The sequence below is a fragment of the Sceloporus occidentalis genome, unplaced genomic scaffold (genome assembly GCF_023333645.1).
Source record: "Sceloporus occidentalis isolate IW3139 unplaced genomic scaffold, rSceOcc1.0.p SCAF_1, whole genome shotgun sequence".
NCBI classification, from domain to species: domain Eukaryota; kingdom Metazoa; phylum Chordata; class Lepidosauria; order Squamata; family Phrynosomatidae; genus Sceloporus; species Sceloporus occidentalis.
Genome location: NW_028316981.1, coordinates 161,708,314 through 161,733,775, shown reverse-complemented (window position 1 = coordinate 161,733,775; position 25,462 = coordinate 161,708,314). Strand labels below are relative to the sequence as shown.

The following is a 25,462-nucleotide window of genomic DNA, read 5'->3' as shown; positions in this document are numbered from 1 at the left end:
ACTTTCATTTTTATTAATAAATAAAATCCAATAATTCATCGTACATACAATACATATTAATATTAGATACATTGAATTGAACTGATTCTGATCTTAAATAAATTGCAACCATATATATTATTTCACAGATCCAGTCTTTTATCTGAAATATTTGGTATATGTGCATAAATTGCTGTGCCTGCAAGTTATATATCTTAACAATATTAGCTTTCTCTAAGTCTCTCCGATATGTGTGACTTGTACTTTAATATTTTCTACTTCAATTTCTAATTCATTTATTTAGTTACTTCAGTATATGTCCATATTTTTAATGGACACCATTTTATTATGCCACTGTATTTCATGGGACTTGAGCATCCAGGGATTTTGGTATGCATGGATGGACCTGGAACCAAACCCCAGTGGATGCCAAGGACCCACTGTATAGCAAAACAGCATAAAGAGAACATAAAGCCAGCTGCGGTGGTGGTGGTGGTGGTGCTGGTTGTGGTGATGATGATGATGATGATGATGATGATGATGATGATGATGGCTACAATCCTGTATGGGATTTAAATATGCATAGTTGTGGTGCTACACAGTGAATCCCATCCCAACCACCACCATCAGTCCCCACTTACTGGGAAGCAGTTACTGCAATTGATGGGGGCCTGTTCCCCTATAACTGGATAAGCAGCTGGCTGCCATCCCCACCTTGAGTGCTTTCTGTTGTAAACTGCTTAGAGACTGCTTAGGCGATATGAAATGGTATATAAATGAAGCTGCTACTGCGATTTCATGATTCCCCCTTGAGCCAGGGCTTGCTTTCACAAAGGGATCAGTGGGAATGTCAGCCAGCTGCCTCCTGATCAACAGGGAAACAGACCTCCATTGATCACAGCCGTAAGTAAGGATTGGGGGACTTTGACAGTCCCTATGTAGCCCCTAAACATATGGTCTATGAACACGTAACAGCCAAGAGCGCATAACTCTAGGTTACATATTTGTAACTGCTATAGAGGAGTCTGGCCAACAGTCATAATGATTATAATTAATATAAAGTGTGTAAACAGTGTGTGGGTGATCTTTTGTATGAGGATTGAAATGTTCTGAATACACTAAGCTCTTTCCACCTGGGAAATGCTGGAGTGTATTAACTTGAGTTTTAAGGCTGCAGTCTAAGACCTTAGATTATATACTTCTGAGTAAACATTCAGCTAGAACAGGCTGCTTGAATTCAGATTTAGTATTTCCACAGTTGGCATTCTAAAGCAGATACCATTTGAACAGCTCATACAGCTGGATTCATCTCTCTCTTCCCTAAATCTCGGGGATTCTGCTGATTTAGCTATGTCTTTATTTAACTCCACTCTTTCCTCAACTCTTGACCATTTTGCCCCTGTCTCTGTACACACTTCTTCCTCCAAGACTAGACCTCAGCCCTGGCTTACCCCCAACATTAAGTTTCTCCGGTCCTGCTCTAGAGCGGCCGAACGTCTTTGGAGAAAGTCCAAAAAGTGGGCTGATTTTATCCATTTCAAATTTGTTCTTTCTTCCTTCTCACGCGCCCTCTCTATGGCAAAACAGAATTATTACAAATCATTGATCTCTGCCAATGAGAGGTGCCCGCAGCGTTTGTTCTCCACCTTCAATACTTTGCTTAAACCTCCCTCTCCTCCTGTCTCTTCATCTTTCTCTCCTAATGACTTTGCTAACTATTTCATCTCTAAGATTACCACTATTCGCTCTGAGATAGTCCCTCCTGATTCTTCTGCTCTTAATCTTCTATCGCCTTCGCCTAACAAATTTTCTGTCTTTCCTCCTGCCTCTTTGGATGAACTCTCTACACTTCTGAACTCTTCCAAACCTGCTACCTGTCCTCTTGATCCTATTCCTACTCGTCTTCTAATCTCTATAGCTCCCTCCTTTCTGCCCTCGCTCCTCCATATCTTCAATCTCTCTCTCTCTACAGGCTCCTTCCCCTCGGACTTCAAACATGCTCTCATTTCCCCAATTCTGAAAAAACCTTCTCTTGACCCCTCCTCCTTGTCTAGCTATCGTCCGATTTCTCTTCTCCCCTTTCTTTCTAAGGTTTTGGAACGGGTTGTTTATTCGTGCTGTCTTGAGTTTCTTGAAGCCAACTCCATCCTCGATCCCTTTCAGTCTGGTTTCCGCCCAAGGCATTCTACAGAGACAGCTCTCACTAAGATCTCGAATGACCTTTTACAGGCCAAGGCTAATGGCCTTTACTCTGTTCTCATTCTTCTCGATTTGTCTGCAGCCTTTGACACTGTTGATCACTGTCTCCTAATTGACATACTCTCTGACCTTGGGTTCTCAGACTCTGTTCTCGACTGGTTTAGATCTTACTTGTCTGGCAGATCTTTTGCAGTAGTTGCAGGGGGTCAGACTTCTTCTCCTGTTCCCTTATCTGTTGGAGTTCCCCAGGGCTCTGTTCTGGGTCCCCTTCTATTTTCTCTCTACACACTGTCCTTAGGAAAACTCATCAGCTCTTTTGGCTTTTCCTACCATCTGTATGCTGATGACACCCAGCTGTATCTTTCTGCCCCTGACCTTTCTCCAAGGCTTGAACAGCAAGTCTCGTCTTGCCTCACAGCTGTCTCGCAGTGGATGCGCCATCGGCGGTTGAAGCTCAACATGTCCAAGACGGAGCTTCTTGTCTTTCCTCCTAACCCCAACCTTCAACACTCCTTTTCTGTCTCTGTGGACAACATCTCCATTCAACCAGTCCAGCAAGCCCGCAGTCTTGGCTTTATCTTTGACTCTTCTCTGTCGTGTATCCCTCAGATCCAGACCACAGCCAAGGCTTGTAGATTCTTTTTGTACAATATTGCCAAAATCCAACCATATCTCTCCGCCTCTACTGCCAAGATCCTGGTCCATGCCCTAGTGGTCTCACGACTTGATTACTGTAATGTCCTCCTGGCTGGTCTTCCTTTTTCTCACCTCCGTCCCTTAATCTCTGTCCAGCATTCAGCTGCACGCATTATCACTTCCACCCACCGCTCTGACCACATCTCTCCTGTGTTGGCATCCCTTCACTGGCTCCCTCTCCCTTTCCGCATTCAGTATAAGCTCCTGCTGTCGACATTCAAAGCCCTCCATGGACTGGCCCCTCCTTACTTATCAGACCTTCTTTCTCCTCACCTTCCCACCAGGGCCCTCCGTTCTGGTAGTCAAGGGTTCCTGTCTCAGCCCAGGATTTCCTCTGCCCCATCTCGGATTCGCCCCTTTTCACTTGCTGCCCCTCACTCCTGGAACCTTCTTCCTCCACAAGCAAGAGCCATCACTTCTTTAACCAGCTTCAAAACGGAGCTGAAAACCATCCTGTTCAGAGAAGCCTTCCCAGGCATCGCATAATTGTCGCTTACTATCTGATGTTCTGTTGTTGGCTGTTTATCGATCCATTTCCTGTATTGCTATGTACTGTATATGTATTATCCTACTTGTGAGTATGTATTTTCCCTGGATAATGATTAACCTTCCATTTTGGAGCCAAGCCCTCCCTCCAGTCCATCTGCCTTGGTCCAGGCCTCGGAGGTAGAGAGGAACTGCTGGACCTCTTACCCTTTCCCATCACCACTCCCTTCTCCTTCTGTGTCATGTCTTTTTAGATTGTAAGCCTGAGGGCAGGGAACCGTCTAACTAAAAAGATTGCATGTACAGCGCTGTGTAAATTTACAGCGCTTCATAAATAAAGGTTAATAATAATAATAATAATAATGAATCCATTAGCTCACTGGAATTTTGACCTTCTCCTCAGGGCTCAGCTGATTCCTACACCAGCCGCCCATCGCTGGACTCCGACGTGTCGCTAGAGGAGGAACGCGAGGGTGTGAAGCGTGAAGTGGAGAATCAGGCTCAGCAGCAGCTTGAGAAAGCCAAGGTACTAGATGGGGAGGGGGCAGTCTTGGCTTTGGCTGGGCAGGTAGAGAACCATATCAGGTAAGGAGTTTCTTGCCTTAAAATAACTTCACTCAAGGTGCTTCCAAGCCAGTTGATTTGCCTTGTGTTCTGAGCTAGAAATTGTCAAATTTCCTGACATTCTGAAGGCTTAGTTTAGTACCAAACACTGATACCTGTTACTGTTATCATATGAGCTTTATTAGTAGCAAATGATGCAGCAGATGATATATAGCTGAGAAACATCACAGTCATTTAGCTGATTGGCATTAGCATCCTGTCTGAGCCGGTGATAGAAATGAGCCAGTAAGCAACATAATTCTACCTAGAATATCCCACTATGGTTCCCTATGGCTGGCTAAATAGGGTCCCTGGACTTTGGTGTAATTTTCTCCCCAGGGTGAGGCCAATTAAAGTTGGATTTCCAAGGTTTATATAGTGCAGAAGTAAACAAAGAAAAGTGAAATGTGCAGGCATGACCCATCTCCTATCCTACAGCTATGAAAACTGTGCAAGTGGGTTGGTAATAGAGGGAAACTTACTCCCTGGGTCTGTTTCCAGCCTTTGGTATATTCTGTTTTAAACTACCAAGCTATAGCAAGAATCTATTTCAAAAATACCTAAAAAAATTTAACTTTTCTGTGGACAGCTCTCTGGCCCGCTGTTAATGTTTGGCCATGATGGTGCCAAGGTTTCTAAAACCCATTTGTCAGGTCACAAAGACCAAACTCAGTATACTCTTTCATAGATTTTTATTAGGAACCCAGATGACAATGTCTTCAGTCAGAGAAACATCTTGGGAGGGATACATATGGATGTATAACAGCTTCCAATATCCATAGTATGGTTGCTTGTGTACCCTTACTGACTGGAGGCACCTTTGCTTCCGTAATGAATGTGAAGGAATCCAGAATCTCTCCTTTCTCCATTCTCTGCAGTCCCCAGAATCCAGAATGTAAAACACAGCTGGTATGTGACTGAGCAACAATCTGTCTGCCTGACAGATGGCATCATCTAGCAGAAATGTTTTTCTATGTACAGAGCACACAATCTTGAATTATTCTTTTAGAGCAGGAGTTGGCTGCACACAAGAGGGAGATGCCAGCAGTTTTGAAGGAATCCAATGGAAATCCCAAGTTTTCCAGAATACTAACAATCTTTAGAGGAGAAACCATACACCACAGTGAACATGTTCAATGGGCATGGAATGCTGACTTTCTTTTTTTGGATAAGGACAGATAGATTGAGAACCAGGGTGGAGAGAGGAAGGATGGCATGGAGTGGCTGGAACTAATCTTACAATTGAAAGACCACCTAGTGTATATGGATTTAAAGCACCCCCAAGAGATGGTCATCCAACCTCTGTTTAAAGATCTCCAGAGATATGTGATACTCTAAAACATTTTGTAACAGAACCAATATTTTCTGTTGTCTCTTGTACATTATAGAAACAGTCTGTTCCAGTCTATCTCATGGGGGATTTTTCAGGATAATGATATCTCAGTGTCTTTTCTCTCTAAATTAGGGGTGGGAGATAATGTGGTTGTCTAAATGTTGTCGATCTAGAACTCCCATTAGCCTTGCCCAGCATAGCCAATAGTTGTGAGGCATAATGGTATTTATTTTTCAAAGACAACTGGAAGGTAACAAGATGTCCACTCCTCTCTCAATTATGACCTCAAAATGATTTGAAATCATGTATTCTGTACTTAGCAAGCAGTTTCTGGTAGATGGTGCTATCTGTCCAGCAGGTGGATTGTTGCTCAACCATTTATCAAGTGGTGCCACATGTGCTTTTCATTCTAGATCCTGGGAACTGCTGAGAGTAGAGAAAGGTGAGATTTTCATTTTTGTTCCCTTGCTATCTGCTTTCTCTGTATTTTTAAATTATTTAAAACATTAATATTGATTTGTTTCCAAATCAGCTTACACAAATTATGCAAGGGAATAGAGTGGTATTTATCAGTGAATGAAGGGAAACAGTCTAAAGTCTGATATGAGAATTCATTTCTCCAACTGTTAAAATGACACTGGCTCTTCAGAGTTTTCCTGAAGATTTCCTGAAGACTTGAGTCATTCAGGAAAAGGTCTCAGTGGGCTTGCATAATCAGTAAGGGCAAGTAGGAGCAGATGTACAAAAAGACTCTCCTTTGCTTGTGTAATTCCATCAAGTTTAGTCTTGGAAACTGTCTAGGGAACAAGAAATTCTTGTTAACAATAAGGTATCTTTCTTTTGAGTTTTTGTTCAGTTTTCTCAAACTTTCTGTATGAGCCCCCATTTGAACCTCAGCAACTGCTCTTGCTATTCTCTGGAGCTAGCCTTAATTGTGATGATGCATGATTGATCCTTTTTATTCTGGGATGCAAAATGACAACACCACAGTACAATTGGCACTCACAATCTTGTCTCTGATTTTTTCCCCTTCCACCTCTCCCCATCTACTCTTCAGCACAAGCCAGTCGCATTTGCTGTTCGTACCAATGTCAGCTACTGTGGTGCGTTGGATGAGGAATGTCCCGTGCAGGGATCTGCCATCAACTTTGAAGCCAAAGACTTCTTGCACATCAAAGAGGTGGGAGAGCTGGAGGAACATGGGACAGGTGGAAGCTGGTCATTTTAATGGAATCTGTTTCCAGAAATAGAAGGAAAGGTCATCATGACACCGGCATGTGGACAGAGGGACGAAAAGGTGGAGTGGTAGAAGAACCAATAATTTATGCTGGGGTGGGCAACTTCCAGAGGTTCAGGGCTACACCCCTACAAGAGATTTGCAGCCATCCCATGCTTTCCTGACACCCCACAATTATTATTATTATTACTCAGAAAGGCAGCCTCTAGGGAGGGCCATTTTGCTGTACTTTTCCTTCCTGTTTAAGGCCTGGGAAGGGCTGTTTTACAGACCAAAAGTAGCTCCCAATTTTAAGCAAATCCCATTCATCCCTGAGCCTAAAGCAGATTGGGGTGAACATAACTAAATTGCTCCCTCACAAAAAAGTGTTGGATGTTGAGGAGGCATTGAGATTTGAGGGGTGCATGCAGACCTCAGTCACACTTTGCTAGCCTCAGATTTAGGCATAAGTGACTTAGAAATTCCTTCTCCCAGACTTGCCAAAGATTAAGTACTGGTGATTCCCAGAAGCAGTGCTGAACCTGTAATCAAACCAGCTTTTGATGATCAGGAACAGTATGGCACAGGGCAAGGGAACAGGGCCTCTGGCCCACTAGGATTCATAATCTCTGATCAGTGATCGAAGATAACAGCAGGAATTTCTTGTATGCCACTCATCCTCCCAATGGCAAGCAATACACATGAGAATCCCTGCTATACCAGACCGTGGTCAGAGGCAGCAGGGATTCCTTCCTGTGCTTCTCACATTATGCACTCTGCTGGCTCCTGCAAGCACTGGCTGAGAATAATTCGTTCATCCTTTTTTTACCGCAAAGCCACACACTCAACCAGTGCTTGCAGGAGTTGGTTGAATCCTGTGGTCAGGACTTAGCCAGTTCCTGCAAGTATGGGCTTGAGTACACTTTACTTCTCTATCTCCTTCCCTGCTTCTCTATCTCTTTCTGATGGCATCTGGTGCACCCTCCACTTTTGTTTCTTCACTCATGGCAAGATACTGTGTGATTAACTTAAATGCTCTTCAAATGGGTTTTTGAAACTTTTTGCTGTGTGAGGGATGGGGGTGTTAATATTAGAATGAAGGATATAAAACCCTACAGCAGTAACCATTTTGTCTGGTCCTCACCCAGCAAATGTATGGGAAGAGAAGGATGGAAGAGAGGGTTGAAAAACAGGGAGAACAAAAGATAGGACAAATCACAAGGTTTATCCAGGAATGGGAAAGAACTGAAGATTTTGAAAGCTAAAATGTTTGGCTGGAGCATATTGAATTTAGTTGTTAATATATCACAAATAAAAAAATATTAGTTCCTTGATCACTCTATGTGGAACCTTCACTCTAAAATATTTGACTTGTAGTGACCGTGTTGCCTTCTGAACGTGGACAGTAAAGAACCTTGGTTCTTCTGGCAGCCTGAATGATTAATTGATTAGTAACATGTTGGTAACTTTGACAGTTTATAAATAAAAAACAAAGGCTGGAATTTGTAAGTGGATTTATGTCTATGAGAAATAGAATTAAACACTTCAGCAACATCCATATTCAACAAGGGGCAACCATGACATTACCACTTAGGGGAGCCAGATGCACAATGGGACCAATGTGCATTGGGGTACTCTTGCTGGTGCCCTGATATGCATGTTTGCAGTTCCTGGAGGATTCCTTAGAGCTTCTGCTACATAGCTAAGTATGTATAAATTTATGCAATGTAGACTGCAATAGAGTTCCAGCAATAGTTTCTAAACCCAGTTGCTAATCTGAGTGTTTTAATGTGTAAAGGGACTGTTAGTACTCACTTGTTTACTCTCAATTACTCTGTTTGGCTGGAAACGTTATTTGAAGGGCTCAGTTCTCCTCCTGACCTGCCTCCCACTATATTGGAAGCTAGGTGGGGGATGTAGTCTATGACTTTCTATCACAATGTCCTTACAGAAGTACAGCAATGACTGGTGGATCGGGAGGCTAGTGAAGGAGGGGGGAGACATCGCCTTCATCCCCAGCCCACAGCGGCTGGAGGCCATACGGCTGAAGCAGGAGCAGAAAGCCAGGTAAGAAGGCCAAGGGCGAAAGGGGTGCACCCACATCACCAAGGGAAAAGGGTATATGATAGTAGTCCGTGGTGGTGAAAGTCTGTCTCTAAATATAGGAATACATGATATGCCCTCCCCTATCTAAGTTCTTTGCTCAATCCTCTCTGCTGAATTGTGCATATTCAGATGGCTTTGATTCTAAGTAATGCAGGAAGCCTGTGTTGTACTCTGTACCACCTCAGTTGTGCAGTGCTGACTTTCTTCCTCTTCTAATATAACTGGACTTTGGGAGGGGATTCTTTGTACAGGTTGCTCCTGCATCTTTCTAGGCATGATTTCCTGTTAGAAATAAATACACAGTAGCTTGACATTCTGCACTTTCCCCACATCATTACAATAACCTTTTCTCTTCTTTTTTAATCAGGCAGTCTGGCAATCCTGCCATCAGCAACCGGCGGTCGCCTCCCCCATCACTAGGTAAAGGCATAAATAGGGTTGAGTGTTTGCCATGATTCTGTGCAATGTATGAATGTGATACTAGATGCAGAATTCAACTTCCTTGAATTCCTTGAAACCTTCTCAACATTTATTAAAATAAAACAGAAGGAACTGTCTAGCTTTTATGTCAGCAACACCATGCTTGAAAGTGTGCATACAGTGCCTGATGAAGTGTTAACACACTTAGCAAAAATACAGACACAGAGACAGAGTAATCATTTCACAGAACAGCAGGGGAGAGTAATAATCATGATCTCACAAAGGTGTAAGGAGGATAACCTAAGCTAAATGAAAATTCCAAGAGGGTGATTAGAAAGAAGAGATGTAGTTTTCAGATTCTTAATGTGTTGCAATTATTTGTTACCATTTTACATTTTTTAAATAATTTTGAGCAACTCCTTTTTTCAAGGGGAAAGTGGGTAAAAATATCTTAACTAATATAAATGATCTGAGACCTGAGATCAGATTTCCCCCTCCCCAAGTTGCCATCTTTCTGTCCTGAAAAGTACACACAGAAATGATCTTATTGTCAGTACTGGGGAGAGAGATTCACTTTAACAGCATCTGTAATGAGACTATGGGGTGAAACAGACAGACCAAATAAAGTGATTTCCACTCGGTTTGAAGGCAGGGTGTTTAGATGATGCATGCCTCCAAGTGGGTGGAAACCAGATTGAAGCCATAGTCTGAGGCTAAAAACTGGAGCAAAAAGAAGCTGGGATATTCTGATTGAGCCCAGAAAACATGCACCTTTGACCCTGCATATAAATGCCTTGAGACGAGAGTGGTTATGAAAAAGTGATTCATCCTAACCCTACCCTAACCCTAAATCTCCATATAAATGAATGGGTACATTTAAAAAGGATGGAGCTGATGTACTCAAGAGGTCGGGGTGGCAATGCAAAAAAGTGAAAGTGTGACATCTCCAATGGATATAAGTACAACATATACAAACCTGAGAGTCCAAGAGGGGGCATGGGGTGAAGTGGGGAGTGAAGAGAGCATGTGGGGAGACCATGATTTTGCTTTGCCAGTGTTTTACTGGGCTCACTGATGCTCTCATGCCCTGTCCTGATGGAGGATCGCAGGTACGACTGTATGGCCAATCATAGGGGCAGCCATCCAATGGTATGACATTTATGCAGCAGGCAGTCACTGGCAGTGTGTTTGTGCAATGGGGAGGCGACAAAAAAAATTACCCAGCAAGCAGCACAGCTTGATGCCACGCTGTGTGGTCAAGCCGTGTGCATTAAGGCTGCCTTAGGAGCGGTTGGTGCAGACAGCAGGGTTTCAACACACTTCCAGAAAATGCAGGTTCCAGCTGCTTTTTACTGCCCATCTGTTCCACCCCAAAGAAGTAAGCTCTCCAGTTGCCCAAGGGCAGGTGTTTACATTTTGAACATAGATAGCATTCTCTGGGCTGGTGAGAGGAGGAATTTTCCTACAGCTAGCAGCACCACAATAAGCTTGGCAGAACAGTAGCAAAATCATATATGTTTTGTCACAAGATTTCACTTTTCTTGTTGTCACAACTCAGGTCTTGTGCCCAGGGCGTAGAATTTCCATTGTATTTAGAAGAGGATATACACATCCCTGAGCATTAAACTCGGACAAGGCTTGGTTTAATCCCATGCCTTATCTTTAATAAATGAATCCAAAAGTAATCTGCTGGGGTATGATCCTGGGAGTGGTTGGAAGCTAAGACCAGAAGGTAGACCCTTGGTCATGTTGTATCTCCAAGGGATCAAAGCTCTCACATTGCTTTGTTCTACTCCTTCCTGCAATCTTTCTTTTTTGCTGATTCTTGACTGTTGACAACTTCATTTTTTTTTCTTTTCCAACAAGCAAAACAGAAGCAAAAGCAGGTAAGGATTTAATGCCGGGATTACATCATTGGACACTGAGTGGTTCCCTCCAGTTTCCCAGGGGAAGGAATGGCGAATTCCAATGTTGTATTGTCTAACTTGGAGCAGTGTGTCTTTGATGCAGAATCTGATCTCCAGTGGAGGATCTATCTTGGGTTGGAATAGCCATTTGGTGGGCTGCACTGTAGGTGATGGTGGTGGTAAAGAAGTTCCTTTAGTCATCAGAAATAATGTGCATTTTGGGAGGGAGAGGGATTTGCCTTCTGGACAGATTGAAGACAGATTGAAGACTGATTCCCTAGTAAATACAGCAATTGAGAGGGATTCAGGGAGGATATTCGGCTTTGGTGGTGGGGATTGAGGCTTCAAGCCTTCACATCTTTGCATCCCTTTGCTTCTACTTCTTGAGCAGAATAGGAAGAGAGCTGCTATTTTATGTGACATATCCTCTATTTTGCAGACCGAGCACATCCCCCCATATGATGTTGTGCCCTCCATGAGGCCAGTTGTGCTGGTGGGACCCTCCCTAAAAGGTTATGAGGTATGGGAAGCTAGTATGGTTGAAATTCTGCAATAAGCACAGATGCCAAAATGCACATAGCAGTCCCCTGGCCAAAATGCTTTCAGTCTTTCTTCCCACCTTTCTTTCTTTCTAGGTGACAGATATGATGCAGAAAGCTCTCTTTGATTTCCTGAAGCACAGATTTGATGGCCGGTAAGATGCTTTTTCTCTGAAAGAGAGTCCCTGAGCCCCATCCCCATCTGCAAGCGAGCAAGGATAACATGCTTGTTGTCTGTCATTCTGTCTTTCAGAATCTCCATCACACGCGTCACTGCTGACCTGTCATTGGCCAAGCGCTCCGTGCTCAACAATCCAGGCAAGCGTGCCATCATCGAGCGATCCACAACCCGGTCCAGCATTGGTGAGTCCTATCAGGCTCCTAAGCAGTGATGGGAACTGGCAGCCAAACAGTCTGTGTGGCAGAGCCATGCTGCTTCTCCATCAGTCCCTCTCAACATAGAATGATAGGTCATGTTCTTGCAGAATTCAGTAGCAGTAAATCACGAACTGTTCAGCTGCTCAGTTTGGAGATTATCACATGTGGCTTTAAACTGTTTTTCAAGTTGGAAAATAGCACCTTTGGTGATACTTATTTCACGGCACCACCTCCATCTTGTCACTACCTTGTGCTTGGAAAATTGTTATTGTGCACCTTGTCATTGATGGGGAAAACCCATCAATAAGCTCCTAAAAGTGCTGCTGTAGCATTAGTCCTTAGGTGTGATAGGTTCCTCCCATGGCAGTTCTGATATTGGGCAATCACAAGGTGTCAATGTCTCCTCTTCTCCCCCTCCCACCCTGTAATTCCAGAGCAGGCTGTCATTCATTCATTCATTCATTCATTCATTCATTCACTTTTTAAAAATTGTAATAGTGTACCTCCAGAATTGTGTTAGAAATTAAAATAAAATAAACCTGAAAGGCACACTGGCTAAGGCAGGAAGGCAGGGTTAGGGACAGCACAAGGCCCCAATCGTGCTCTTGAAGAGACATCTGATATGGAATGCTCCCAAACCATTATGTGTCCGACTCGTTTCACTACAGTGAGAATGGGACTCATGTGATAATCTCCTTTGTCAGTGAGGCAAAAGGAATAACACATAGGAAAAGGTTCACTGAAATAGAAAGTATTGATTATGCACACCAAATTTAGTAACCTAATTTAAGTTGTTAAATGTGGATCTGGAAAACAAGTTATGGATCATCATTATAGTCTGTATTAACCTCCATGGCAACTTTGTGTTTGAAGTAAAGGTGTCATATAGAAATAGCATAGCTATGCATTTTTAAATGGGTCAGTTTATTTTTGTTAATATTTTTATAAGCATGGTTAGTATGGTTCTCTGTTCTCCTTTGTACTTGTGTGCCTTCAAGTAATTTTCGACTTCAGGCAAAGCTATCACTGGGTTTTCTTTTATATGCACACAAATCTGGAGCCAATAATCACATTTGTTTGCATACACAGTTCTGCTTCCCTGAATAAATAGAGACAAAGTCTGTTCATGATAATTTCTCTGTTTACACCAAGCTTCTGAAATATGAATAATCCCTAAAAACAGATGGCAATCCTATGTAGACATTTTATGCTGCTGTAAAGCAGGCATCCTGCATTTACTGAGATGGGCTAGGCCACAATGAATTATTTCCAGTTTAAGCTTCTAAAGATGCAGTAAAACATTTTCTCCAGCAGTGTCTAGTGTGAATTCTCTTCTTCTTGTCCTGGTACCCTACAAGTATCAATTTCAGATGAAGGGAATCAGAATTTAGTTTATCACAGCCAAACAGTGATTGTTTGATGCAAGATTTGTTGGATTGTACCATTCATACTGCAAATAGGGACTGACATTTCAGTGTGTGGGTGTGCAAGTGCTTAGGTGCATATTTAAAAAAACAAAAACAAGCTCCTTGAATATAAAAAATGAGGGTGCTATATAGCACATTGTAATTTTGGATATACATTCTTTGACACTAGAATTTAGATGCACAATTTTATTTTTTAAAAAAATAATAGAATTCGGGGTGCTCATTTCACAGCATCAGCTTCTCACTCATACAGGGTTTTCGGTGTTGCTTTGGGTATCTAGAATCCTCCATGTGTCTCTTTAAAAAAGAGAGACTCCAGTCTAGAGGACTCAAAGTGGTTGAATTATCTACAGAATCTCAATAGTATCACTACTATAAGTTTTAAAAATTTAAATCCTGGGATGTTGGAAAGTAAGGGTTACTGTTTTGCTTTACTTGATTGGTTGAGAAGGACGGTTGAAACGCTAAAATCTGTTAGAAGGAGTCCAGCCTTTATATATGCTCACCTTTGGATACTCATCTTGCATGTACTGCTGCTTTCACCATGTCCGCTTTGTAATTTCCGTCACCACATATCTCCTCACAGCTGCTGCCCAGGAGAGGGATAATTTGTCTCTGGTGTTGAATTGTAAACGTAATTAATTATCTCAGCATTAGATTGTTCCTTAAAAGAAATAGTACAGCCAAGGGTGGCTCCATGAGTACAGGGTGCTAAGGGATATATTTGGAGGAGGAGGGGTTTAGGATGCAAGAATGACATTAGCTAAAATACATTTGTTTTTGTTTCTAAGTACTACAGTTCAGATCTTGGGGACTTAGGGCCAGAAGTCATGTGACATTTGCTATTTGCATTCACTTAAATTAAAATTACTTAATGGTTGTGGGGGTGGCAAGTGTCCTTAGGAATCTGATGGATAGAGAAGGGCTTAACACTTCCTTTCCATTGTGCTGCAGTTCCAACAGATCATACCCAGCCCAGCCACTGATAGTTTAAGGAAGGGAAGCTTCTATAGGCTGCATGTTAAAATAGATATTTGGAAACCTGACAGTCTTTACTGATTTATTATCAGTGGAAATATTCACAAAGACTTTAATACTTTCAATCTTAACAGCTTTTTAAAAAATGAAACCCTTGAGGCCTCTTACAACTCTTACAATTATAATTCTATAATTTCTCTGATTTTCAAAACTCTTTATTGTCACTGATAATGTAGCCAGTTTGAAAATTAGTGTTCTCTGTCAGGCCACTGTTGTTGTAGCGTCCTGATCCTGCTACAGCTTAGAGTGATCTCTGTCCATTTTTACAAGTCACATATTACTATGATATGAACTGCTTCTCTGATTTTTCTGTTGCTGTTTACTTCTATACAATGCACCATTTCACATGGAGAGAGAAGAGATGACGCACTCCAGTGAAATTGTCTGATACTTGTATGGTATCCGTGCACTTATACTTACGGGAATGTGATTGTGCAAATCTGTGGTGGAATGGAAGCGTATCTTGTGACTTGAATCCTTGCTACCCTGTAAAGGAGGACATTTGTAAGGATGAGAAAGCTTGGGAGAATCAGATGTTTTTCTCACCTCCTACTGACATTGGATTGTAAAGGCAAATCATATAAGCAGCTTCATCGGTCTCCTTGAATGTACTTGCAAGGCTTGTTTTATCAGCCTCGTGCAGTATTCAGCACCCTGTTTATATTTATAATATATTTTGTGCTCCATTAAGATGTTTATACCATTTTAGAAATATATTCTCACATGTTTCTGAAACAAATACTGAAGGCTAATAATCATCCTAAAATCCAATAGCAGAATGCAATCCTATACGTGTATATTCAGATGACGGGGAGTTATTCTTGGATAAATGTCTTTAGGATTGCAATTTCAGTCTGGAGATGAGTAATAATTTTTTTTTAGATGTTTGGAGTCACTTTAAGAGGGGTATGAGCTTACTCATCCTCCTTTTACTGCATAAGCAGGTTCTTGTAGTATCAAAATATGCTCAACTTGACCAGGGATAAGTGTAAGGCAAAAATTAAAATAATCATTTATAGTGTTCAGAGTGCTTTACGTCTGTTTTTCATTAGTCTTGGAGCAGTTCTGTAATGCAAGCCAATATTAATCTAAAAACTGGATTAGAGTGCTATGAAAAATTGATAGTATATATACCATAAATGTGGGTGGGTGTTATTTGCCTTCAAATCGTTTCTGATTTATAGTGACTCTAAGGTGAACCTATCACAAAATTTTCTTGGGAATTTTCTTCAGAGTTGGTTTGCCCTTGCCATCCTCTGAGGCTGAGAGACTGTGACTTGTCCAAGGTCACCCAGTGAGTTTTCATATCCAAGGAGGGATTCGAACCCTGCAAAGTCATCATCCTGTGCCCAAACCACTACTGGCTCCTTATACTTTATATCATAAATATTTGTTCTGGACCCCTCCTTGAATTGGGGAAATTGCCAGTATTGGAGCCCCATTGATTACAATGGGGGTGCGCTGCCAGGCGCGCATGCACCATTATGTCCCTCCCCGCTTGCAGTCTGAAAGACCAAGGGACGCGAACGGCAAGTCTGTGAATTGGGAGGGATGACTGCACATTGAACAAATTTTGACCAAAAAAAGACTAAAAAAAGACCTTATTCACAGGTAAGTGCTGGAATAGGAACCCAGTGCAAAGGCAGTGACAAGAGGCAGAGGCAAGAGGCCCATCTTGGTGTGGTGGGGCATGGAAGCAATGTTCCCCCTCATTACTCCTTCCTTTGCCCAAACCAGAAAAAGCATCCCTCTTTCCTTTCTGATCTTCTTTTTCAGCCTGATTGATTAAGCAGCTATCAGGGGGACCCTGAAAAATGCAGTGCACCCACCATTTTGGGGACATGAAGTAGAATGAAGATGCAGAAGCCATTTTTAGCAGGGGCTTACTTTCTAAGCCTTTCTGCAGAGAGACTTGTGGCCTCCATTTTTAATAGGGACTTACTAAGCCTCATGAGGCTTGATGATTTCTCTGCAGAGAGTATTATGTGATAAGCCCCTATTAAAAATGGCCAGCATTGTGCCATTCCACCTCAAGCAGCCAAAATGGGCCCTCCCAGGTTGCTACTGAATGCCATTCAGTCCAAAAAAGAAGGTAAGGAAATAAGGGAGGGCTGCCTTTCTTTCTCAGATTTGGCCAAGGGAGGTATAATGGGGATGGGACCATTGCTTCCATGTCAAGAGGGGTTTCTTGCCTCCGCTTCTTGTTACTGCTTTTGTGCTAGAACCTCTCAGTCTTTCCTTTTTCTGGCCAGGTATTATAGCTTTTTCTAGCTGGATCTAGGACTTCCAGATACATGTCTGCTAAGAAGCAAATCCTGTTGAGTTCAATGAGATTTACTTCCAGATGGGAAGTTATAGGATTGCAACGTTACTGACAACACTGCAGTCAAACACTGTCAGTTTTCTTTGAAACATAGATGCAAATTTATTTGACTTTAATTTTAGTTTAGTCTGGGGATATGTAGAAGTGATTTGGTTTTTCCCCCCAGAGTTAAAGCAACTTGAAAGAGGGGTCACTGCTGATTGTTTATGTGTACATCCTGCTTTCATTTATATGGAACAGGCTTTGCAGCTTTTTTATGACACCAAAATCTGCACAATTTGCCTGACAGGATATGACACGGGGATAAAATAAGTTCATAGCACCATAGGGAACAATGCTCCCTCAAACCTTTCTTCAGCTGTAATACAAATGTTTAGTCTGTTTCCCTACATAGATGCAATTAAAAACAAAGCAACATTTTATCATCCCATCTAGCCTCTTGTTCTTTTCTCTACACTTATTGTGGTCCAGTTTCTCCATATTCCTCTTTGGTTCAGTTCCTGGCTCTTCTCCTGTCTTTCTAATTCACTGTATCTCTCAAGACTCACTCAACTCTTGTTCTATTCCCAGTTTCACTTGCTTACTTAAAACTTGCTCTTCAGCTATAAAGACTTCTAGGGTAGGTAACAAATCTTAGTAATAAGGCAACCCCTGTTCTTAGGGTTGGTTGTTAAGTCTCTTCAAGTCAACTGTGACTTATGGCAACCCTCTCCTAAGATTTTCTTAGCAAGGTTGATTCAGAGAAGGTTTGTCATTGCCTTATTTTGAGGCTGAGAGAGAGAGAATGACTTGCCTAAGGTCACCCAATGGATTTCCATGGCTGAGTGAAGATTTGAACCCTATTCCAAGTCCAGCACTCAAATCATGACAAAACACTGGCTCCCTGTCCTTAGCACAATCTAAAAATTCAGCACAAAATAGAAGAAAACTGGGAGGAAAGGGAAAAAATCCCTCTGAACAGAGACACTAGTTATTAGCTACAATTTCTTAGATCAGCCAGTCAAAATGGAAATATTTCAAGGAGAGGAGAAGTCAAATGTAGCTGATCCCTCCATTAAGCTGGTGGAATGACTTGTATCTTTCCCTGTGCTGATCTCTGATGGAATGGGTGTTGTTGGATCATAGAATCACAGAATCGTAGAGTTGGAAGAGACCACTAGGGCCATCCAGTCCAACCCCCTGCCATGCAGGAAATCCAAATCAAAGCATCCCTGACAGATGGCCATCCAGCCTCTGTTTAAAGACCTCCAAGGAAGGAGACTCTATCACCTTCCGAGGAAGTGCATTCCACTGTCGAACAGCCCTTACTGTCAGGAAGTTCCTCCTAATGTTCAGGTGGAATCTCTTTTCTTGTAGCTTGCATCCATTGTTCCGGGTCCTGTTCTCTGGAGCAGCAGAAAACAAGCTTGCTCCCTCCTCAATATGACATCCTTTCAAATATTTAAACAGGACTATCATATCACCTCTTAACCTTCTTTTCTCCAGGCTAAACATCCCCAGCTCCCTCAGTCGTTCCTCATAGGGCATGTTTTCCAGACCCTTCACCATTTTTGTCGCCCTCCTTTGGACACGCTCCAGTTTCTCAATGTCCTTTCTGAATTGTGGCGCCCAGAACTGGACACAATATTCTAGGTGGGGCCTGACCAAAGCAGAATACAGTGGCACTATTACTTCTCTTGATCTAGACACTATACTTCTATTGATGCAGCCTAAAATAGCATTGGCCTTTTTAGCTGCCGCATCACACTGTTCACTCATGTTCAACTTGTGGTCTACTTGGACTCCTAGATCCCTTTCACACGTAGTTTCATTCAGCCAGGTGTCACCCATCCTATATCTGTGCATTTTATTTTTCCGCCCTAAGTGCAATACCTTACATTTCTCTGTGTTGAATTTCATTTTGTTAGCTTTGGCCCAGCTTTCTAGTCTATTCAGGTCATTTTGAATCTTGATCCTGTCCTCTGGGGTATTAGCTATTCCCCCTAATTTGGTGTCATCTGCAAATTTGATAAGTATGCTCCCAATTCTGTCATCCAGGTCATTGATAAAGATGTTGAATAGCACTGGGCCCAGGACAGAGCCCTGTGGGACCCCACTGGTCACTTCTCTCCAGGATGAAAAAGAGCCATTGTTGAGCACCCTTTGGGTTCGGCCGGTCAACCAATTACAGATCCATTTAACAGTTACTTTGTCTAGCCCACATTTTACAAGCTTGTTTGCAAGAATGTCATGGGAAACCTTGTCAAAGGCCTTACTGAAATCAAGATATACTATATCCACAGCATTCCCTTCATCTACCAAGCTGGTAATTTTATCAAAGAAAGAGATTAGATTTGTCTGGCATGACTTGTTTCTCTGAAACCCATGTTGACTTTTTGTGATTATGGCATTGCCTTCTAGATGTTCACAGACTCTCTGTTTAATGATCTGCTCCAGAATCTTTCCTAGAACTGATGTCAGACTAACTGGACGATAATTGTTGGGATCCTCTTTTTTCCCCTTTTTGAAGATGGGGACAACGTTTGCCCTTCTCCAGTCTGCTGGGATCTCTCCTGTTCTCCAGGAGTTTTCAAATATGATTGCCAATGGCTCCGATATTACTTTTGCCAGCTCTTTTAATACCCTTGGATGGAGTTCATCTGGTCCCGGAGACTTAAATTCATTTAGATTAACAAGGTGTTCCTCTACTATCTCTTTACTTATTCTGTGCTGAAATTCCCCTATTCTGTCCTCTGCTCCATTATCCTCAGGTTGAGCACCCTTTGCCTTTTCTGAGAAGACTGAGGCAAAGAAGGTGTTGAGTACTTCTGCCTTTTCTCTATCTCCTGTTAGCATTTTGCCATCTTCTCCACACAGTGGCCCTACCATTTCCTTCTTCTTCCTCTTGCTGCGAACATATCCAAAAAAGCCCTTTTTATTGTTCTTAACCTCTCTAGCAAGCCTGAGTTCATTCTGCGCTTTAGCTTTTCTGACTTTACCCCTACACATGCCTGCTATTTCTTTGAATTCCTTTTTTGTGATTTCCCCCTTTTTCCATTTCTTATACATGTTCCGTTTCAAACTTAGCTCGGTTGAAAGTTCCTTAGTCATCCATCCTGGTTTCTTGAGACACCTCCCGTTTTTCTTTCTCACTGGAACTGTTTGAAATTGTGCCTTCAGTATCTCCCTTTTGAGAAAGTCCCATCCGTCCTGAACTCCTTTATCTTTTAGTATTTCTGACCATGGAACCGCCCTCAATACTTCTCTAAGTTTACTGAAATCCGCTCTCCTAAAGTCTAGGATGCGTGTCTGACTCTGCCTGGCTTCTCCTTTCCACTGTATTACAAACTCCAGGAGAACATGGTCACTTCCACCTAATGATCCCAACACTTGCACCCCATTAACCAAGTCATCCTTGTTGGTTAGGATCAGATCTAAAATAGCTGACCCCCTTGTTGCCTCTGCCACCTTTTGGACCATGAAATTGTCTTCCAGGCAAGTGAGGAATTTGCTAGACCTTGATTTTGCTGAGTTTGACTTCCAGCAAATATCAGGATAGTTGAAGTCACCCTTCACTACTACATCTCTCTTATCTGACTGTGTGGTCATCTGTTCTAGAAAGGCATCATCCAATTCCTCAGTCTGACTTGGGGGTCTGTAGTAGACTCCCACCGTAACATCCTTGTTGTTTCCCTCCCCTTTGATTCTTATCCAGATGCTCTCCACCTGGCTTCCATGATTGATGTCCAGGATCTCTTCACTGGTGTAAATATCTCTGACATATAGTGCTATTCCTCCTCCTGTTTGGCCTATTTCTCTTAATAAGGTTATACCCCTCTATTTCCACATTCCAATCATGAGACTCATCCCACCAGGTTTCAGTGATGCCTATTATATCATATCTGCTTTGTTGTACTAGGAGTTCGAGTTCATCTTGCTTATTTCCCATGCTCTGTGCATTAGTGTAGAGACATCGCAGACCGTGGTTCCCTTTTACTTGCTGCCTGTGCAAGTTTTTTTGCCTCCCACTGCTGGGTCCTTGCACTGTTTGCCTTGTTTCCTCTATGTCAGTTTGAATATTTTCGCCATCCCTTTTGCCTTCCTTAATATTGTCTCCCTTCCCCTCGGAACTCAGTTTAAAGCTCTCCTGATCAAGTTCTTGAGACTGTTGGCAAAAACATTTCTTCCAACTGGCGTGAGATGCAACCCGTCCGTTGCAAGAAGTCCCTCCTCATGGAACCGCAGCCCATGATCGAAGAATCCAAATCCTTCTCGGCGGCACCATCTGCGAAGCCAGTTGTTCACATCCGCTATTTTCCTCTCCCTTCCTGGACCATGCCCTTCAACTGGCAGAAGAGACGAGATGACAACCTGTACATCCATTCCTTTCAGCTTCCTACCAAGCGCCTCGTAATCCCTTTTGATGTTCTGAATGCTGTGTCTTGCAGTATCATTAGTTCCCATGTGGACCAAAAGGAAGGGGTATTGGTCAGTAGGCTTGACCAGTCTTGTCAGCCTCTCTGTCACATCACGGATCTTTGCACCTGGAAGACAACACACCTCTCGAGACATCTTGTCAGGCCTACAAATCACTGCTTCTGTACCCCTCAGCAAGGAGTCCCCCACTACGACCACACGCCTCCTCCGATGCTTAGCAGCGACTGTTCCCTCGGGTGGGACTCTCAGGCTCCCTTGCTCTGTCCCTGAAGTCTGTCCATGCTGCTCTTCTTCATCCTCCTTGATCAGGGAAAGAGCTTCGAATCGATTCTCTAGCTGCAAGCTCCCTGAACAATTCCTTCTTGGCTTACTTCTCTTTGTGACATTCCTCCAGCTGTCTGCCTCCTCTGTTTGGCAAGTGACCTCTTCCACCCTAGCATCTTCCTCTGCGTGGTACTCATCCAAGATGGTTAGTTCTATTGTGTCCAGGAAATCCTCTTGTTCCCTAATATGCTGAAGTGTGGCTACTCTGGACTCCAGCTGCTGCACTTTCTCCTCCAAGAGTGCTACCAACTTGCACTTGGTGCATGTGAAGTTCTCCACTTCTGTAGGCAAGAAGAGAAACATCCCACAAGAGTTGCAGGTGACTGTGGCAGATCCCTCGTTGTCCATACTGCAAAGTTTTAGTAATAAATATAACAGTCAATCTACTGGGAATACTTCTTTAAAAGTAAGTACTGGCTGCTATCTTAAACTTAAAGGGAAGGTTCTGTTTCAATATCTGATTCTACCCTGATGCCACTTGAGCAGAGTTGTTGAGTTAAAAAAAACGAAAATTCGCGCGCCATTAGGCGCGTGGCTCTGGAAGTTGGTATATAAAGCTAGTCTGCTAGCTCCGCCCCCTTGTGACTCACAGATGTGACTCACAGAAGCTCCTCCCCTTCAGCAACGAGCACACGGTCTCAAGCACACGGTCTCAAAATGGCTGCCAAGCAGCTCCTCTCCTTCTCCTCTCTCTGGCCGGTCTGTTCTGGAAGGCTCTGGAAGTTGGTATATAAAGCTAGTCTGCTAGCTCCGCCCCCTTGTGACTCACAGATGTGACTCACAGAAGCTCCTCCCCTTCAGCAACGAGCACACGGTCTCAAGCACACGGTCTCAAAATGGCTGCCAAGCAGCTCCTCTCCTCTCCTTCTCCTCTCTCTGGCCGGTCTGTTCTGGAAGGCTCTGGAAGTTGGTATATAAAGCTAGTCTGCTAGTGGATGCCAGTGAAGAGACAGAAAGAAACAGAGATAGAGCTATCTTCTCAGCAAGGCCTATGAAACAGGGTTTTACACTCTTTCCTGTCCTTCCTGCAGCCTCTTGCAAACCATAGATAGATGGGGATGGCTCTCAAACCTACAATAAAACCTACTGTGGATTGGAAAGCAGCAATGAGCAATGGAAATGAGAAGCAGGGAGGCAGGCATGTGAGGTGCAGAAGGATAGAAGCAGAAATAATTTTGTTTCCTGTCTGGCAGAGAGGTGCATCCAGCTGTCTTTCCTCTTTCTTCCTAGCTGAGGTTCAGAGTGAGATTGAGCGGATATTTGAACTGGCGAAGTCACTGCAGCTGGTGGTACTGGATGCTGACACTATCAACCACCCAGCACAGTTGGCCAAAACCTCGCTGGCACCCATCATTGTCTATGTCAAGGTCTCCTCTCCGAAGGTGAGCAAGGGGGAAAGGCTTATACCCAGGCAATGGCACCCCTCCCCTGTGACTTGAAGCATCTCCCATTCTGAACCCCAGATTCTCCTGTTGTGTTTTCTACTGCCTCCTAGTGTTGTACTAGGAGATTTGTTTCTTCCATTCAAGCTACCATGAAGCCACATTTTAGGTTTTCCATTAATTTTACCTGAAAATACAGTCACTCCTCCTAACTCTGAGATATGTGACCTCGAATATGGGCGACCTCCACTATTTCCAGTGCTGTGCACACCCGGGTCACACACGCAGTGGTGCACCCCATTTAAGCCTATGAGACTTGAATATGCATGAGTTTTTACAATTTACAAATCACAAAATTATCAATCACAGCTCAAAATTTGTGTCAGATTCAGTCCAGAGATAAATCCACAGCTGAATCAGTCAATTAAAAAAATCAGTCCTTGTTATTGAAGCAGTAAATGGAGCAGTATTGTGTTATGTGTAATTTGCACAGAAGTGCAGATTATAAATTATGAGACTTCTGAGTGGGTCTCCTGACATTTTCCTTTTGTGTGAATTGTAGCAGCAAGAGACATGGCAATAACGGTAGTAGTTGCCTTTTTTCCAACAGGAAAATGTCAGGCAATCCAGTCATAAATCTGGCATAACAGGTTAGCTTGTATGAGAGCATGTGGGATATGTGATAAGACTACCTTAACTCAGGTAGAGAGAGAGGTAGAGAGATACTGTACTAGCATTAGCTGTTAGCCCTAGTATTCCCCGCTCACCTGCCATACAAGGAAAATTGTTCTTTTACAAGTATGTAGCTCAGAGTGGTTTCATAAGATGTTGCAGCTCAGGCTGAGAGAGCGACTTGCCTAGCAGCACCAAATGATTTCATAGCAAGTAGAACATGCTAGTTCAAATGTCTCTTACCAGTAAAACTGCAGTAGCTCAGCATCTAAAGCAGAAGTCTCCAAACATCAATCTGAGATGCTGTTGGACTGCAATTGCTGGCTGGCAGATTCTGGGGAATTGACATCCACAGCTAGTGTCCCATGTCTGGGAAGCACTGATCTAGAGACTCATTTGGCATCATCTGATTCTGTATCTTTCTCTTTTGATGGAAGGTGCTGCAGCGACTTATTAAGTCCAGAGGGAAATCGCAAGTAAAGCATCTCAATGTGCAGATGATGGCAGCTGACAAGCTTGTGCAGTGTCCTCCCGTGAGTTTCTGAGAGGGATGTGATATGGTGTCCTTCTTGTATCATCTCTGCTGTGCCCTAGGTTCTTTTGTGTGGCTCCATTGTGCTCTTCACTCACCTGCTGGACCCAGTTTCCCCACAGCACCCATTTCTAACCCTTCTCACCTGTCTAAAATAGGAGACGCTACTGTCACTTATGGCCATTCCTCTACAGAAATCGTTGGGAAGTAATATTATGTGCTAAATGTGTCTTTGAGCATGTACACAGTGCCTTTCCCACACTCTGCACAACAGTCTGACCACGTCCACTTTGTCTGAAGGAGCATTACAAGACAAATGGTAGATATCTGCATACAAAGCTGAATTCCAGTTCTTCCTTATAGAAATTAAATACTGCCTCTACATCATTTAACAAACATTCTAAGAATGCCTGTCCTTGCCTTTTGTTGGGAAACATTTAGACTGCAGCTTTGCTAATAGTTGTGTCAGCACTCTTCACTCATTGATATTCACCACTGAACTTTCTACACTTTGTATTATGATGTGTCCACCTCTCTATTTGTGGTGTCACTGTTCTAAGCTTTTCCAAGCCAGTGCCCTCCAGATAAATTGAGTTGCAATTCCCATCATCCCCAGCCATTACTCCAACTCATTTGTTAGCCACTAGCTTGGGGAAAGCTGCAATCCATTATTATTCAGATGCTAATTCCTTCTCTCTGCTATCTCTCCCCAATCCTCCAAGGAACTATTTGATGTGATTCTGGATGAGAACCAGCTGGAGGATGCTTGTGAACACCTGGCTGAGTACCTGGAGGTGTACTGGCGAGCAACCCACCACCCCTCACACACTCTTGGTGGCCAGAACCTCATAACACCATCTACTGCCATTCCAGGATTGCAGGTACAGAAAAATATAAGAACAGTTCTGTTGAATCACACCAAAAATCCCTCTAGCCCAACATCCTGTTTCCAACAGTGGCCATACCAGATGTTTCTGGAAGGCTTGCATGGCTTGTCATCTGTCCCAGCATCTGGGACTTAGTTGTATACTGCTCCTGAAAACCTATCAACATAAACCAAGTCCTCTTTTCTGCTTCATGCCAGAGATGGGAAATTGTCAGCCCTCTAGAAGTTGTTGGGACTCAAACTCCCATCAGCCCCAGTCAGCCTGGGCAGTGAGCTGGAGGGTCACAGGTTTCCTACTTTTTGTTTAAATCATCTTCATGATCTTACATTTTTTATTGTGCGTTGGACTACGATTGTAAAGATCAGGGTTCAATTACTTGTTTGGCCATGGAAACCCATTGCATGACCTTGGGTGAGTAACACACACTCAGTCCCAGAAAGCCCGTGTTAGGGTTGCCTTAGGGTCACCATAAATCAGGAACCACTGGAAGGCACACAGCAACAAAATGTATGTACTGCTTTCCTTCATTACTCAAATCATTAGACTCTAGAAATATCCAAACTTATAAACCTATATTCAAACCGGACTTTGAGGTAATA

General features: G+C 43.0%; 1 protein-coding gene across 7 annotated transcripts in view; it reads left to right on the top strand.

Annotated features, from left to right (window-relative positions):
* The window catches only part of CACNB3 (calcium voltage-gated channel auxiliary subunit beta 3), a 58,108-nt gene that overhangs the window by 27,872 nt on the left and 4,774 nt on the right, over positions 1-25,462 (top strand). For 6 of the 7 annotated variants that reach the window (XM_089479866.1, XM_089479893.1, XM_089479884.1 and 3 more), the window contains 11 exons: positions 3,764-3,886; positions 6,354-6,476; positions 8,464-8,579; positions 8,986-9,038; positions 10,905-10,924; positions 11,385-11,465; positions 11,581-11,639; positions 11,738-11,847; positions 22,621-22,772; positions 23,882-23,977; positions 24,699-24,857. In XM_089479866.1, coding sequence (XP_089335992.1) covers positions 3,764-3,886; positions 6,354-6,476; positions 8,464-8,579; positions 8,986-9,038; positions 10,905-10,924; positions 11,385-11,465; positions 11,581-11,639; positions 11,738-11,847; positions 22,621-22,772; positions 23,882-23,977; positions 24,699-24,857 — 1,092 coding nt within the window. Of the gene's footprint in view, positions 1-3,763; positions 3,887-6,353; positions 6,477-6,496; positions 6,594-8,463; positions 8,580-8,985; positions 9,039-10,904; positions 10,925-11,384; positions 11,466-11,580; positions 11,640-11,737; positions 11,848-22,620; positions 22,773-23,881; positions 23,978-24,698; positions 24,858-25,462 lie in introns of those variants that run through there. The other variant, XM_089479908.1, reaches the window with a different exon arrangement.